The following is a 17,252-nucleotide window of genomic DNA, read 5'->3' as shown; positions in this document are numbered from 1 at the left end:
TTACATGTCGCCATCACACATTGAAATACACAATGTGCCTCGCATTCAGGAATTAATAATGAACACATATTCAAGTGTTTCTTTGTGTTACAAAGTACTGATTGAGTTATACGTGACCTCCTTTAAGCATCTAAGCAGGGTAGCATGTGTATATATTTATACCCTAGAATAGGAATAAAGTGAATTCCCCATTGCTTATTTTTTCTAAACTACATCACCCAGAATGCAATGTAACGGCACCTTTATGAATGTGTGTATAAAAACAAGAAATGAAAGTAGGACTACTGTAACAATCTACCGTGACCAGGAACTACGGTTCGAAACGCGTAGGGAGGATTACTTTTTGAAGATTAAATAACATCTTTAATCGTCGAGAGGAGTGCCGCGTCATTATTGTTTTGGTTAGTAATATGAATGCGAGATCGTTGTCCTGATCTCAACGCGTGCACCAGCTGTCAAGGTGCTCCTTCCGTGCAGGACCTTTGTGGATTAATTAAATATATATACATATATAAATATATATAAGAAGTCACAAATAGAGTTGTTTTGTAAGCCTGCAAGGCTTCTAGTTTAATGACTAAGCTTGGATATGACATGCTAGATATTAATGAAAATGAACAGTGGAACAGCTAAAAGCTGTTTATCACAGCATGGGCAAAGCTAAATGTTCCATTATGAGGACTAGTTATGAATAAATGTCTGTTGTATGTAACATTGCCAGGGAAAATAATAAAACTGTAATTGAAATTTATCTTCCCCTCATAATTTTAATTAAATGCTGCAGGTAGATTTGTTTTTGGAACAGTTATTTTGTAAACTGTTACAGCCTAGAAACGCAACCTGATAACATGCGGGTTGTAGGAGCGACCAGGAGGAACTTTTCCAGCAGCAATAATTGTGTAGGCATAGTCTTTTTATGAACACAAAGAAGAAGGTGCTAAAGTTACCCAAGGATGGTGTACCCATGACAGGTAGGAGATCCGGGCTCATCCCACTCAAAGCTTTTTGCTGTAAAGAAAAATGCTTCAATGGGACGTCACAATGAAGGTCACAAGGACTTGATGTGAAGTATGTTCCTTGAGTAGCTTTTGATGGCCAGAGGAAAGGGTGACTTCTTTGAATAGTCACTACACCTTCCTACACAGAATACTACATGTGATTGGTGGCAGGTGCCTCTTGTAGCTAGGAGGAAAAATCTACAAATGGGAAAAACGTCTTTGGCAATATGTAGTTCTTGATTTAAGATGGAGAATTTGCTGTTGAAGGTAGGAAGGTACCAAACTACCTCTGACATCATGAAGGAGAAAAGCAATACGCAGAATACCAGGTCCAGAGTCATATGATCTGATAGGAAATCAATGCAAACTGCTTGAGGAAAAACGAACAATAGCATAGATGCTCAGCAACTCTGCAGATTAAACTAGTATAATTCGAAAGGAAGAATCTAATCTGCTGAAATAAATCATGGACAAACATGTGTAGTTATGGGCAAAGAGAGCAACGCAAAAAATCAGGGAACAAATGTGTTGCAAACTTTCTTGCCTTTTCAAGCACTCTCTTCAATATGCCTAAATCAGGAAATGACCTCATAAGAAAAGAATCAAATTCTGTCTTGAGAAGTACTAATAGTTTCTGATTAGGAGACCAACACCTTGGATTGAAACTCAAGGTATCTACTATCCTTCAAAGAACATTTTGATTTTTGATTCTACAAACACCATGTGGTTTTCTGAAGTCTGCATCATCCACTACATATAGGAGACTCCTCCTGGTTCCCATGGATGCAATGATGGCGAAGCAACTCCTACAATTAAAAGCCCACCGCTCTTAATATGGCATGTCTTGCAATAATGTGTAGATTAATTCCTTCCCTTCCAAAAGTCCATAAACTCAGGTAAGCTCTAAGCCTGGCTACAGCATCCAGCCTTGCCCTGATGGAGCATTCTGAGGTCCACAAGTGACTGTGTCCAAGGGTGAGGTGGCAAAACTACCCAGTGAAAAAGTGACCTTGGCAGCAACAAATTCTTGCTTTATCCTGGTCAGCTTTGTAGACCAAACTGAAGACTTCAGTGGGAGCTCAATAGTGATGTATGTGACTTTGAGTTACTCTTGCCAGCTTCCATCACATACCTTCCACTACTGGTGTATTTAGAGAAACATTAAAATATGGAACTCCCAAGCTAAAAACGATGACAGATTTATTTATTTATTTGTAGAAGGATTTAAAGAGCGCACAGCTACCCAACAGGGTTTCCCAGAACTGAAAAGCGGGAGATGCAGGGTTGATAGAGGTCAGTTGGCCATTAGGCCTGACTAAAAAGAAAGGTCTTTAGCTTTTTTTTGGAAAGCAAGGAGAGATTGATAGGCCCTAACTTCCAGCGGAAGGGAATTCCTCAATTTTGGTCCCAGGAAGGCAAACAAGCGACCACCCATACAGGTCAGCCGTACTCTGGGAACTGAAAAGAGGGAGAGGTTGGCCGATCTTAGATTGCAAGAGGGTTGATAAGGCTTGACAAGCTTGCGTATGTAAACGGTGGCGGTCAATACGCTTACTAACCTTAAGCCAGTGGAGTTGATGAAGCAAAGGAGAAACAGAAGTGTAGCGAGGCAACCAAAAAAGCTGGCGAGCTGCCGCATTCTGAATATGCTGGAGATGGCGGACAGAAGTCTTGTCCGCACCCAAATACAGTACATCAACCCACAGATGCAACCCACAAGGTGTTCCTGACCCCTGCTTCATCATAGCCTTTCTGAAATCATGTCACGCCCCAATGAAACACAAACTGTGATTTTCATTTTCTGCTGTACGTTTTTTTGGTGCTTTTGACTCAAAACATTTAAAATTGTTATTTCCGATTCCCCATATATGATTTCATCGTTTTTGTATAATTAGGCTCATTAAATTCTTCATGATTTTTTAAAATTGAGTTGGATAATTTAATGTTCTGTGTTCTTAATTTTCATTGTGTTTGGTACTGCTTAAACTTATACTTTCTCTGGGAAATTGCCTGCTGCTTGTGCCTTTGCTACCAGAGGTTAAGTAGCGGTTCTCTTACAACTGTGTTGTACTCTACGTTGGTAGTGCTATCACCTTACCAACTTATTATTCTACTAGCCGACCCCATTGATGATCATATCAGAACTGGGTCTGCTGAATACGAGCTGCACCTCAAAGATATGGCCAACGAGCCAGTCCCTGGTGGCCTTTCATGGACCTACCTACACCAAATATGATCTCAAACTTGTCATCTTAGATTGGGCTACTGCTTTGTCACTTTTTAGGGTATGGATGTCTCATGGAAGGTTGCAGTGCAATCACCAGTGGTTAAAGTTAATTGAGCGAAACACCGAGGTGACAGAATGTTTAAATTAATCTTAGTCACTGGTAATTGCAGTGCCTTTTATTTGCTAAGTGTGCCATGCCAGGCTAGATCCACCCTCATGCACCAGTCTTCTGAAAAGGAAAACAAGCAACCGCAGACTGGTTTCGGGCCTCTTTGAGCCTTTTGAATGAGGTGCCAATTGGGTCCTACAGCAGAGTAAGCACAAGACTCATGTGGGGACATAACCCTTGTACTTAGGGTATTTTCATAAGGAAAAAAAAAAGAGATACATTGAAACATTCCTCAATAACATGTTGTTCTTCTTATTGACAGACCCCAAGCAGAAGGGACAAGCCTAGGGGAAGGGGCACTGTGGCTTGCTGTGTCAGATGACACTACTGAGACCCAACTATGCTGAAACATTTCTGGAATTGCTTTTGTGACTGCATAGAAGTGATATGGCCTAACAGTTTGCCTTCAATTGCTCTTATTGTGGTTGTTCCAAATCTGATTTGCATATGGTTGGTCTTTCTCTCTGTCTAGTGACGTAGTAATTACCATTGGTTGAGTTATGTCAAATCACTCCTTTAATCACCTTTTCATTTTTCTCAGGGGTGTTTGAAGCTGACATTAACCTCCTCTTGTCTCACCCTTTTTAGTACTCTGTTAACTGCAAGCTGATGAGCCTACTGCCAGAAATTGTCTTCATCATTAATGGGGTCCAGTACCCCCTGTCCGAGCAAGCCTATATGGACCAGGTAAAGAGGGTTGTTTCAGTGTGGACAATGCAAAACGAATTGATGATGAATATCACAAAGTGAGGCCATTTAGAGGACTCGTCGGGCCAATTAAGAGTTTAATGGAGTTTCATCATGGTATTGGATAGCGCTCCATCCTATTAAGTGGCCAAGTGTTTCTGCACCTAGATGTTCCAGGTGTGGTACCACTGGACCCTGGAAAATCATTCCTGCAAAAATCAGCCCTATAAAATTGCCTTGGGGAATTGGCTGCAGTGCAGCCAAGCCCTGTCCCATGGCTCCTGGCCAACCCACTTCTAAGGCACAAGGAAGAATGTAATGCTCCCCACAGCAGCTCAAACCCCCCACTTTCCTTGGCTACTCTCCCAACCCCCTCTCCTTAACCCACAATGGCTCGCACACACACACATTTACCAAATGCTCAAAAAATTGATAACTTCTTGTCCAATTCGACACAGTATAGCCAAGTCTGCAGGTGTTCCCCATTCCATGGGGTTCAATGTATAATAGGCTTAAACATGTGTGGAGATGCAGGCCACTGTATATCCTTGAACATATATCTGCCTGGCTCGCAATTAGGCCATAACAGTCAGGCAACTCACACCTGTGAGTAATTCACACAGGTAATTTACTCTTACACTTTTGAGTAGCTGTTCTACTTTTGGTTATTCACAACATTTGTAAGTAAAGTTACTCAAAAGTGTACATTTACACATCTCTACTCCCTGGAAAATGTGTTAAGCCAAAATTACAAGTTACTACTGACAAAACAGAAACAATTGTATGTCAGGCACCACACATGGTCACTAGTACTGCAAAACTTCCCTTAGAAAACAAGCATTGGCAGACCTAAGAGGTTTGACGTTTGCTGCCAATCCTTTTGACTTTGGCAATTCTTGTTTACTTCTGTCATGGTTTTTGCAAAACATTATTATTGGGAAGCTACCGGGGCTTCATCAGTCTAAAAAACATTGAGTAAAGGAATACATATTTTTGGGTCCAAAAAGACGCACATCACCATAGTAGTCCCTGGCACTAAAGGGAACGACTTTGTGTGTGGGTGTGCTCCTTGTGAAAGGTAAGGATGTTGTAACTCACAGTGAAGTTAGACAAGGGCTTAAGTGGGCAGTAGGTGTAAGAAAAATGTGAATGACACAACAACAGATTTACGGATGAAGTCTGGCCGAAAACCTCTTCAAGTAACTATGCTATACACATAATTTTAGTAAAATCAAAAGGTCAACCTAACATTCGACCTAAAAAAGTGGACCGATCTGGTGTTGGTGACCGGTCTCTTGCCCTTACCAATGCTTTTTTGTAATGTTTTTGTAAATCTTTATAACAAGTTGATATAGAAGGATAGACAGAAAGACTTACATAGACAGATAGATAGATATACGGACAGAGAAACAGACAGAAAGACTTGCATAGACAGATAGATAGATATACGGACAGAGAAACAGACAGAAAGACTTGCATAGACAGATAGATAGATATACGGACAGAGAAACAGACAGAAAGACTTGCATAGACAGATAGATAGATATACGGACAGAGAAACAGACAGAAAGACTTGCATAGACAGATAGATAGATATACGGACAGAGAAACAGACAGAAAGACTTGCATAGACAGATAGATAGATATACGGACAGAGAAACAGACAGAAAGACTTGCATAGACAGATAGATAGATATACGGACAGAGAAACAGACAGAAAGACTTGGATAGATAGATATACGGACAGAGAAACAGACAGAAAGACTTGGATAGATAGATATACGGACAGAGAAACAGACAGAAAGACTTGGATAGATAGATATACGGACAGAGAAACAGACAGATATACGGACAGAGAAACAGACAGATATACGGACAGAGAAATAGATAGATATACGGACAGAGAAACAGATAGATATACGGACAGAGAAATAGATAGATATACGGACAGAGAAATAGATAGATATACGGACAGAGAAATAGATAGATAGATAGATAGATAGATAGATAGATAGATAGATAGATAGATAGATAGATAGATAGATAGATAGATAGATAGATAGATAGATAGATAGATAGATAGATAGATAGATAGATAGATAGATAGATAGATAGATAGATAGATAGATAGACAGATAGTGAAACAGTATATAGATAGAAAGGTTGATAGACAAACAGGTAGACAGACTGGTAGATAGATACACAGAGAGGTGGGTAGATAGAAAGTTAGCACACATTCATTAGCTATATAGTAGTTAAATATCGTTATATACATACAAAATACAAGAGTACTGAAAGCAAACTAGAAAGACATACAAGCAGTACATACAGACTAAGGACCTGATTACGAGTTTGGCTGTCCATCTGACCGCCAAACTCATGGTGGAAGGGCCATAGTGGTGGGGGACAGCCGCACCAGTGGTCCAACCACCGTATTACAAATGCGGCGGTCTGAGCACTTTGGAACTGCAGCAACCACCAAGGATCCGCAATCCCTGGTGGTGGCGTAGCAGTCTGGGGAATAATATGCCTGATGGTGCCTCTGCTGCACTGCTATGCATATTAGGAGTTTCCCCACTGACAACCTTTTCATGGAAGTGAACACACCATGAAAATCCTGGCGATAGGGAAACAAAGAGGGCCCTACAGGGCCCCAGTGCATGAGATTGCATGCAGCGGGGCACATGTTGTACCCCCTGTGTGCATGCACCCCTGTCCCTGCACTGCATGGACTGCACAGCCATTGGTGGTCCAGCGGCGGTAAGTTCTAGGGCTCATCTATGAGCCTTTAATCTGCACCGCTGTGGACAGCCACGCCACCCGACAGCCAGACCACTAATTAGCACGTAATCTGGTGGGCGTCCAGGTTTGGAGGTGTGGGAGCGGGGCGGTGGTGTGACAGCCCTCTCACATACTGTCAAACTAATAATCAGGCCCTAAATTGGTTTACAAGTATAATTGTAGTCCTCAAAGAAAATACATACAGGAGTGCAGTTATAAATGTATTTCATTGAGTGCATTCTAAAAAGATAATTCCTTTATAAAGAATAGATTTGAAGGGATACAAGCTGGTATAGTCTGAAATAGCAGGAATCAGATAAAGAAGCAGCTCCAACAGGTATTTACAACATCATTAGCAGGAGGTGGGAACAGATAAAGCAGGATGGTATCCTATGCTGTGAAGAGCTGGTAGAAAGAGTCCTGTATCACATCAGGCTCTAAACATAAAGACAACACTAAAGTCATTATTAAGTACAAACATAAACACTAGCACTGAAGGGAACTACCTTGTATGTGGATGTCCTCCTTGTGAAAGAGCACAATGTAGGGACTCAAAGTGAACTTATCCTGTGTCTGAAGTGGGATTTCCCATTGACCTATGCTGCAGTGGGCTCAAGCTAACAGACAGTTAGATCATTGCTGCATCACTCCTAGCATTACCTTGAGTCACAAGGCTTAGACAGGTAAAGGAATGTATAATCTACACAGCTGATCATTAGACGTTAGAAAGACTAGATAGCTAACTCCAACAGCATCAAGAACTTGTCAAAGAGATGCACACTCAACTGAAATGGCACTCTGTATGAGCAAATTTTTAAAAAGGATTTTTTATATGACTGAGATAGAGGTTCTGGCCTTCTAAATGTCAGAAATAGTGTTCAAACTCACACATTTATAAGTTAAATCTGTTTTGGAACAGCCTCATCATCACAATGTCAAAGACATTTAAAAGTTTGTGTGCTTGGCCTTTTTGTATTGTCACTTTATACCGCATTTCTCCACTATTATTAGCTCAATTGTAGAATTGACCAAAAAGTGAAATACTTTACACTGGGGTAAAAAAAACCCAAGCAGCCTTTAATACATTAAGCAAGGCTTTCATATCAGCCCCCATACTTCGACATCCAGATGTGCAGCTTCCCTTACTGTGGATATGGATGCTTCTACATTTGCACTAGGGGCTGGTTTATCCCAAAGAGGAATGTATGATGTTACTTTGCCATACATTACCATGCAGTAGGTTACAACGCGGACATTACATTGTCCGTGTTGTTACCACGCATGGCTTTACATCGCAAGTTGTTTCTACGACTTGCACCTGATGGCGTTCTGGACCTAGGAATAGTATAAATTACTATTCCTACTCCAGTTAGCGCAACAGCAGGGAATGTGTTGGATTTAAAATCCAACATATTCCCTGGTGTTGCGCGCCATCTAGCGCAAGTCGTAGAAACGACTTCCGATGTAATGCCATGCGTGGTAACAACGCGGACGATGTAACGTCCGCATTGTAACCTACCAGCGTATTATTGACAGCGTTGTAAAAGCTGTTTCCCCCAAAAGATCCAGAAACTAAAGCTCTCCTCCTCATACTCTGATCAGCACTAAATGCCAATACACCATATATGATTGAGAATGATTGTCAATAAAAGAGGATTTTTCACATTAGCAGTCTTATTTTATAAAGAACAAATTATAAGATCTATGGACAGACTATACAAATCGGTGATATCTACCTGCACCGAAATATGCCAATGGTTGGCATCCCCAATGGTCTCTGCTCTTTTCTTTGTTTCATTATAATATTACATACCATCTGGGTCACAGGCATAAAAAGCAGATCCCTTGTCTAGTCAGAGTGAGACACTTTTATCTTCCAGCATTTTATCCATAAAAACTGTTCCACCTGGTGATAGGAATGCATTTTAGGAGAAGTATCAAGAGATCAACAAAAAGTAAATGCCCCACAATGGATTCTGCAGGAAAGCCAGAGACAAAGGAAGGAGACTTTCTTATATCAAGGTGATAGTTGAACCTCCTTATGGAGAAATTACAGTGTTACATTTTAAAGTGGTATCATAATTCCTGGTGACCTGTCATACGTTGCAGCAAAAAAAAAAAAAACTCCAGAATTGGCTAAACGGTAATTTCTAGTGGTCAGGATTGAGTGGTAGTATCACAAAGTATTTCCTGAAACATGTTGTCTGTGCGCAATCCAAGACCTCACACGGCAAACTTCTCTCACAACTTTAGTCAGCCATTTCCTTGGATTACATTATAGGGATGTACAGTGCTACTGATAGTCATGGACTAATTTTCTAAGCTTGGGGTTTTTATTCCCTTAAATTAACTACCCACTGGAATAGAAATTTCACAGATTTTTATTGACCACAATTTCGGAGTCCATAGTATTCCAAATATCATTACAGACAGATGATGCCAAGTCCAAGCTAATTGTTAAACAGAACTGATTGTTTGGAATTACTCATGTTAAATCCACCGGCCATCACGCCAAGACTAAACTGCAGACTGAAAGACTTCATCTGGCAGTTAAGATATACCCCACTTGTTTCCCAGTGACCTATCAGGGTGCAAAGTCTTTTTGTATAACTGAGGCAGAAACCTCTCTACTTCTACATTCCCCTTCCATTTCATCATTGTATGCAGGTCATCTCTCTCAATCTAGGAGTCCTTCAAACTCTCAAAAATAGGACCAGATTATGAGTTTTAAAAAGACCATGCAACAATACTAAGTCAAAACTACAACATGCTGATTTCTTTCAAAGACCCTCTCTTTCGCATCATTCTGAGGAAAACGTGTGGCTATTCTCTAAATTCCTTACCATTTACAAAGCCTCATCAGAAATGTGTATGCTGATTTGTGGGACCCTCGAAGATCACTGGATAGTGGTAAAATCAGCAGTGAAATTATATCTCAGCTCACCCTGCTATTCATGTCTCCTGGGTTAATCCAGCTAGTTCAGAAACTGGGAATCCTCCACCTGTTATCTTAGTGGATGGAACTCCTGAGAATGCAATTTAAACCATTTTAAGTTCCAGAATACATCCTGGCAATTGAAATATCTGGTAGCCTGAAATGGGTATGACACTTCAGCGAGATCATTTGTACATGCATCACATTTGGTTTGTCAGACTCACAAAAGTTTTTTTAATAAACGTGACAGTTTGGCAATATCTCTCAGCAGATGTTCTCGGGAAAGGAGTTGAGAACCGGAAAGACTGGGCAGTGGAGGATGGGAAAGCCTAGACTGTTGACTACCATGGAAGTGGGAACTGCCAAGAACAAGGGTTCACCTCTGGGTCATTAGAAGTAGATCATATTTACTGTCACTACTCCCAGCCTACAGTGCCTGGCGGTGATTCATAGTGATTCACAGTTGCACTAGCTCTCTGCTTCGGTTTAATTTGATGAGCCAGCCTGAGTTCCTTCACCTTTCATGTTTTCCTCCTACTTGGCTTACTTGCATACCTTGCCTAGTTTCACAGTTTGCCTTGCCCTTGTTGTTTGTTTATCATTGCTGACTCCATCCTGCTGCTGTGCTGTGGCCTACAAACTCTGGGTCACCCAAGGAGTCAGCGCCAGTTTTCATGTAGATGACTGATCCCATCATAGTACCTTCCTCCATTGATTTGGTAAGCATGATGTAATTTATACGTTAACCACTAACTACTATTTTTACTACACACTGCAGATAATGTATAATTGTAGAACGCAAAGAAGATGGCTGTGGTGCATGAGTAAAGAGTGTAACTTAGCAGGCATGCTAGAATCTTCTTGGTCTGCAGCCTAGTATAAAAAATTACACAGCAACTCAGTGATAAACTATAACAAGTTAAGATCTACTTTCTTGCCGGAGGGAAAACCCTTTACAAATATTCAATTGTATATAGTTGGATGATTACAGAATTAATTTCTTCATTATCACCATCTTCTCTAACCTGAAGTGTAGCAAGTGGACAATTGAGATCCAGCCTTTATTAATGCAAGTGTGCAGGATAATAACACCATTAGTTCTATTAGCACATATAAAATAATCAAAATCAGAATTACAGCAAACACCATTTGAAAGATCTTCATCCCCCAATTCTCGAAAATCTCTTCCAACCAGGACCAGATGCCACTTGGGTTGAAATCTAATCCATTTTGAATTTCATGTAGCTTCTTAACATTACCCTGAATGTGGTCAACTTGTTCATGTGTGTTAAGTGAGGTATCGGTGCAATATGTACCACTCTCAGTGCCTACTTTTCTGCAGATGCCGCACTTCGATGCCAGGAGGTAGTCTAAAGCCATTCTATTCTGTATCATCAGTACTTCTGCAAGTTTTTTGAGCATCTAACTAATCAAGAATCAAACCCAAAGCAATAGTGGTGGTTTTTGTTTCTTCTAATATTTCCGTATTAGGTCTAGTTGCTTAAACCGCCTTCCCACACCGTACATGGGAAAAAAATGGAGAAGAAACTGTTTGTTTTGTAGATCATAATGCGGCCCCGAGAGAGTCTGAATGGCAGAATGTCTGGCAGCAGGGATGATGTATGCAGAGTAACAGACCCCAGCCCACTCTTTTGGCAGCAAGGGTTGGGATTTAGTTCTGCAGATCAAAAGAGGATATCTTTCTTGATGTCAATGTTTGTAAAGCACCATATTAGTGGGAAGTTGGTGTTCATATAAGGAAGAGTCAAAACTTACAGTTTCTTCAAATTTGTCCTGCTCATTTAGGCCCACAAATTATTATTATTATTATTATTATGGAGTTTTGTAGAGCGCATGGTTACGCACCCCGGCGTGTCCCCGCGCTGAGAGGAGAAGCAATAAGGCGGCCAGTGCAAGAAATCATACCAGTGCATTACGGAACAGGTGCGTTTTTAGAGCTTTACGAAAACGGCTTTCTGAGGATTCAAGGCGCAGCTCCAACGGTAGAAGGTTCCATTTTTTAGCTGCCAAAAATCTGAAAGACCTTCCTCCCATTCTGGCCTTTCGAACTTTGGGGATGGTGACCAGTCCAGTGTCCGAGGATCTGAGCGACCGCCCAGGCCTGTAGGGAGTGATGAGATTACAGAGAGGAGTAGGTGCCTTACACGTGACGATGCGGTGGCATAGGCATAGTGCCTTAAAGATAATCCGCTCCCCGACGGGTAGCCAGTGGAGGAATTTCAAGGCTGCTTTAGATGATGTTCTTCTTGGAAGCCTCAGTACCAAACGGGCAGTAGCGTTCTGAAGAACCTGGAGACGGTTGAGGGATTTTGCTGTCACACCCAGATACAAAAGATTAGAATAATCGAGTCTGGATGTGACCAAGGCATGGACAAGAGTCTGCCTAGCACTGACTGGGAGTAAGTCAAGAGTCTTCCTAAGACTCTTAAGTATGCCGAAGCAAATTCCGACCACCCGATTGATCTGGGCCGTGAAGGAAAGCTTGCTGTCAAACACCACTCCTAAATTTTTTGCCTGCTGACAAGGTATAGGGGTAGGTCCAAGGCAGTCCGGCCACCATGCCGATGACCACACATCTGGTGCACCCCCTATTACGAGCACTTCCGTTTTTGACCCATTCAACTTCAGGCAGTTGTTAGACATCCAGGATGCAAGCTCCTGCATGCAGGCACTGAAGCTGGATGCAGCGGCGTCAGGAGCCCGTGACAGTGAGATGACCAGCTGTGTGTCATCGGCATATGACACTAGTTGGAGATCGTGTCTTTCCACAATAGTGGCAACAGGGGAAACATACAGGTTAAACAGGGTGGGGCTAAGGGCAGAGCCCTGAGGAACCCCTTGGTTGAGAGAGAACATGCGGGAGTAATGATCTCCCTGTCTAACCTGAAAACTCCTGTCAGTGAGAAAAGACTGAATCCACATAAGTGCCGAGCCAGTGATACCTCCTTTGTTTAGACACTGTAGCAAGGTGAAGTGCGCTACAGTGTCAAAGGCCGCACTAAGGTCAAGTAGTATAAGAGCCATAGTGTGCCCTTCATCAGCCCCTTTCCTAATGGTCTCGGTGGCCAAAAGTAGCGCAGACTCAGTAGAGTGACGGGCCCGGAAGCCGAACTGAGTAGCGTGAAGCAAGTTGGCTTGGTCCACAAACGCCATAAGTTGGAGGTTGGCCACCTTTTCAGCCACTTTAGCCATATAGGGTAGGAGTGAGATGGGTCTGAGATTGTCCAGCCTGTCCCAACTAAGGTTGGGTTTCTTTTGGATTGGGAGTACCACAGCTTGTTTCCAGCTTTGGGGTACGCTACCGAGGCCAAAAGAAAGGTCCAAGACCTGTCGGATGTAAGGTTCAAGGATCTCAGTACTCCCAGCCAGAAGCTTAGGAGAAGCCGGGTCTCGTGGGGATCCTGACGTAATTGATCGACATACTTGCTGAAGCTCTATCGAGGAAGGGACAAGAAAGTTGGTCAAGCTGTTTGTTCCTACATCGACTGCTTTACTCTCCCTGAAAGCTGTACCATTTGATTTTCCTCCTGCAAAGGTGGAATATATAGTGGCCACTTTGTCCGAGAAGAAGGTAGCAATGCGATTACATGACTCTTCCGAGACTAGTGACGGGTCAGTCGAAGAGCCACAAACGGCAATCTCTTTATAAATTTTAAAAAGCTCTTTAGTGGAGTTATTGGCATCAGCTATTCTACCAGAGAAATAGTTGGTTTTGGCACGCCTAATTTGGGTGTGGTATTCTCTACGTTTAGCAATATAATTCTGTTTTGCTTGATCCAGATAAGCCAGTCTCCACTGTCTTTCCAGATGTTTACAGTCAGCTTTCATCAGACGTAACTCTTTGGTATACCATGGGGCGGATTTCTGACACCTGCTATGCGGATTCTTAAGGCATAGCGGGGCAGTATCATCTAGGGCCTTGATTATGCGAGCTTCTAGGTTCTGTGATGCAGCTGTAGCATCTACACCTCCTGGATTCCCACCCTTGGTAAGAGCAATGTCAAACTTGGCTTTAGAAAAAGCAGTCCATTTGCGACTCATATATTTAGAGTTAGTGCTCTTATAGTTATGGCTAGGAGGGATGCTCAATGTAAAGGGCACCAGAAAGTGGTCAGACCAAGAGAGTGGAATGGGGGGGTGTATTTCAATTTCTTTCCAGTTCATAAAGATCGGATCCAATAAATGTCCTTTTTGATGGGTGGGGGCTTCAGATTTGATCTCTAATTGAAGAGATTGTAATTGCTGACTGAGATCAGTAGCTCCTTTATCCAGAGGGTCCTCCCAATGGATATTAAGATCCCCTAGGAGCATAAATTTGTCTTTGCGTAGAGCTGTCTCAGTCAGACTCTCAATAAGGCTATTAGAGAAATGAGTGAAAGGGCCTGGAGGACGATAAATCAAGACTTCAGTTGCCAGCTGAGGGAACTGCTCTACTTTTCAAGTCCTTGGAAAGATGAGGGAAAGATACCGGCACATTCTGCCAGTCTGCGCCCTTGATAGAACAAGTTGTTACTGAGGGGCATTCTGATTAAAGGCACGTTTCCCCCACGGCAACTAGCAAATGAGCTGATATCCAGCAAGAAATTAGATTGTTGGTATTTCTTAAGCAACGATATGTAGGAGTTATTCAGCTAGACAGAGCAGTGGTCCCACTCAACGACAGGTTTAGTGCAATTATTTTTTTTACAAATAATTCCTCACTTCACAATGATGATGTATCTCACCAAGAGTCAGATACTTAAGGCAGCAGCAAGGATAGCAGTCCATATGCACGAAGGGATCGGGGTATACACAGGCGGGGTCTTACCATGGCCGGAGGTGGTAATGATGAGGGGTGATAGGAGAATCATTGTGCAGTTGTGGAGGTGCTGACAAAGAAGGTAGGCACTGGTCCACTGACCCAATGGCAGGTGGTCAGGCATCTGCAGATAAACTTTGTGGGAGAGGTCTTTGATCTGGGGTAGGAAGGAGGTCTGGAGGCAGTTGATGGTGCATTATCCTCCCAGGGAGGGGCCCCATGACTGCACTGTATGGAGTGTAGCCATGTCACCAGCCTACAACTGCTTCATTGGTGATAAGTAGGATCTGGTAAGGGCCAAGCCAGCGAAATTGCAGAGTGGTCTTCCTCTGATGCATTTGTGTGAAGATCCAATCTCCGGGCTGGTGGAAGTTGAGGCCTTGGTTAGACACTCAGTTAAGGCAGCTTGGATCTGAGAACAGAAACTGTAGAAACATCATTCTGCAATTTTGCAAGACTACATAATCATTCAACAGTAAATTAAAGTGAGCAGCAGAGACTGGAGGGCTGGAGAGCAGCATCGTAGATCAACTTCATTTTCTGAGCAGATATGGCCCTGATAGACCACAAGGCTAAAGGGACAACAGAGGGCTACATCGGTTGTGTTTCAGATCACATATTTTCTATTCTATACTCGATGGCACCATTATTCCTTTCTACTTTGCCTGCTGACCCTGGGTAACATGCACAGTGGAAGGGATGATATACCCCTAAGGCTTTGCTGATCTCTTGCACTACAGTTCAAATGAAGGGTGTTCCTTAGTCACTAGAGAAGCAAGTCAGGATCTTGAATGAATGGAATAAAATCTCTAAGTAAGCAGTTTTCAATTGTGAATGCATCTGCTCTTACACAGAGGTACGCTTCCACTCACCCCAAAAACTCACAGACTATCACCAAAACATACAAGTATGAAGAACACCTTGGCATCTGGGTAAAATCCATCTGCAGGTGCACAAAGAAGCCCCAAAAAGGAGGAGGAGCAGAGGGGGGGTCTTGAACTGTTGCCCAGCATTATGGGACTGACAACTGACAATCATTTTAGCGCTGAGAAGAACAGATGGCCCCATATCAGTGGGTTGCTGCAGGACGAACGTATGATGTTACAACGCAAACATTTACAACGCATGCCTTTACAACTCAGTTTTTAAATCACAACATCCATTACAACACGTTTTTACAACGCATACCATCACAACGCATTTTTAGAAACTACAATTACAACGCATTCCATTACAACCCATACCATTACAACGCATACCAATACATCGCATATTACTTTTAGGGAAACAGTAGGGTAAGTGTTGGATAGTGTAGGGGTAAAAATTACTATTCCCACTCCTGTGAGTGCAACAGTAGGATAAGTGTTGGATATTGTTGGGGTAAAAATTACTATTTCCCATTACTTACCTCATAATGCGTTGTAATGGCATGCGTTGTAGTGAAATGAACTGTAATGACATGCGTTGTAGTGACATTCGATGTAATGGCTTTGTTGTAATGTCATGCAATATAAAGGATATTGCGTTGTAATGACTGCATTGTAAAGGTAGTGCGTAGTAATGACTGCATTGTAAAGGTTGTTTCCCCTGCAGGACATATCATGCCATTTATCCAACATGGACTGCTCTGTGATAAAATCATGCCAGGTTGGGGAGTAGGAATGTTGGTGCAACCACATGTGCAGTGCTGTCTCTCCCCACTCCATCAGGATCCCTTTCTCATTTTTGCTTGATCCGATACTGTTTCTCAATCTCAGACACTAGTTCCTGTGAAAGAGACACATCTCTCAGAGAAGGTACAGGAAATAAATCAATTCATAAAACGTCCATGGCAACATCAGCATTTTCAGACAACGCTGCCTTTCTAGCAGGTGTATTACCTAGTGCATTTCCTTTAGATATCTCATCACAAGCATATTGCTGGGTAGAAAACCTGACCACTGCTATTTGCTTAGACAACATCAGGGCTCTGAATAGGTTTTGTACATATTAGTTGTTCTTTCTTACGGTTCCGGCAGATGTTAAGAATCCCTTTTGCATCCAGCAGAGCTCACAGTCAAGCATCACTCTAAATGCATATGTTTTGTCCATGCCCATATTTACAATCTTTTCTTTGTTTAGGATGCAGGCACAAATAAAGTGCAACAAGCTCAGCCCCTTGGGGGGACTTTACATATAGTAGTCAACATTCTATAATTTGCTATACATACACACTCACCCACAACCAGGACCCTTTCATCAGTTCTGAGGCATGAGCGATCAACAAAATATATCAGCTCACAATGTTGATATTGGTTAGATCAATAGGGGGTTTAGTTACATTAGCAGTGACAATTAAGCAGTCATTAGGTTTTCCCTCCCCAAGGGTGGCCATCAAAAGAGTGGAGTTTAGGGTGGAGCAAAACACAAGGGTAATGTGTGTAGCAGACACCTATGAAATGTCATACTGGGACAATTTGACTGTAGAGAGATGTCCGGTTTTCGTGGTGAAAACAACAATCAAGAGGAACTCAACATATTACTTTTGGATGCCTTAACAAGATGTGTAGAGGCAGCTACAGTGCAGAGGCTTGGTAGGAGCCCAGCAGCGACTGCGTCCAAGGCTGCGCAATATTAAGCTATGGGTTTTTTCTCAT

The 17,252-nt window shown here is 42.3% G+C and overlaps 1 protein-coding gene across 1 annotated transcript in view; it reads left to right on the top strand.

Annotated features, from left to right (window-relative positions):
* The window catches only part of LOC146821914 (pepsin A-like), a 310,154-nt gene that overhangs the window by 282,514 nt on the left and 10,388 nt on the right, over positions 1-17,252 (top strand). Inside the window, exon 8 of the mRNA XM_085609935.1 lies at positions 3,983-4,081. Within this exon, the coding sequence (XP_085466061.1) occupies positions 3,983-4,081 (99 nt within the window). The remainder of the gene's footprint in view (positions 1-3,982; positions 4,082-17,252) is intronic.

Source organism: Triturus cristatus, chromosome 6 (assembly GCF_964204655.1).
Source record: "Triturus cristatus chromosome 6, aTriCri1.1, whole genome shotgun sequence".
Taxonomy (NCBI): domain Eukaryota; kingdom Metazoa; phylum Chordata; class Amphibia; order Caudata; family Salamandridae; genus Triturus; species Triturus cristatus.
The sequence above is the reverse complement of the archived record's forward strand: the minus strand, read 5'-3'. Positions and strand labels throughout refer to the sequence as shown.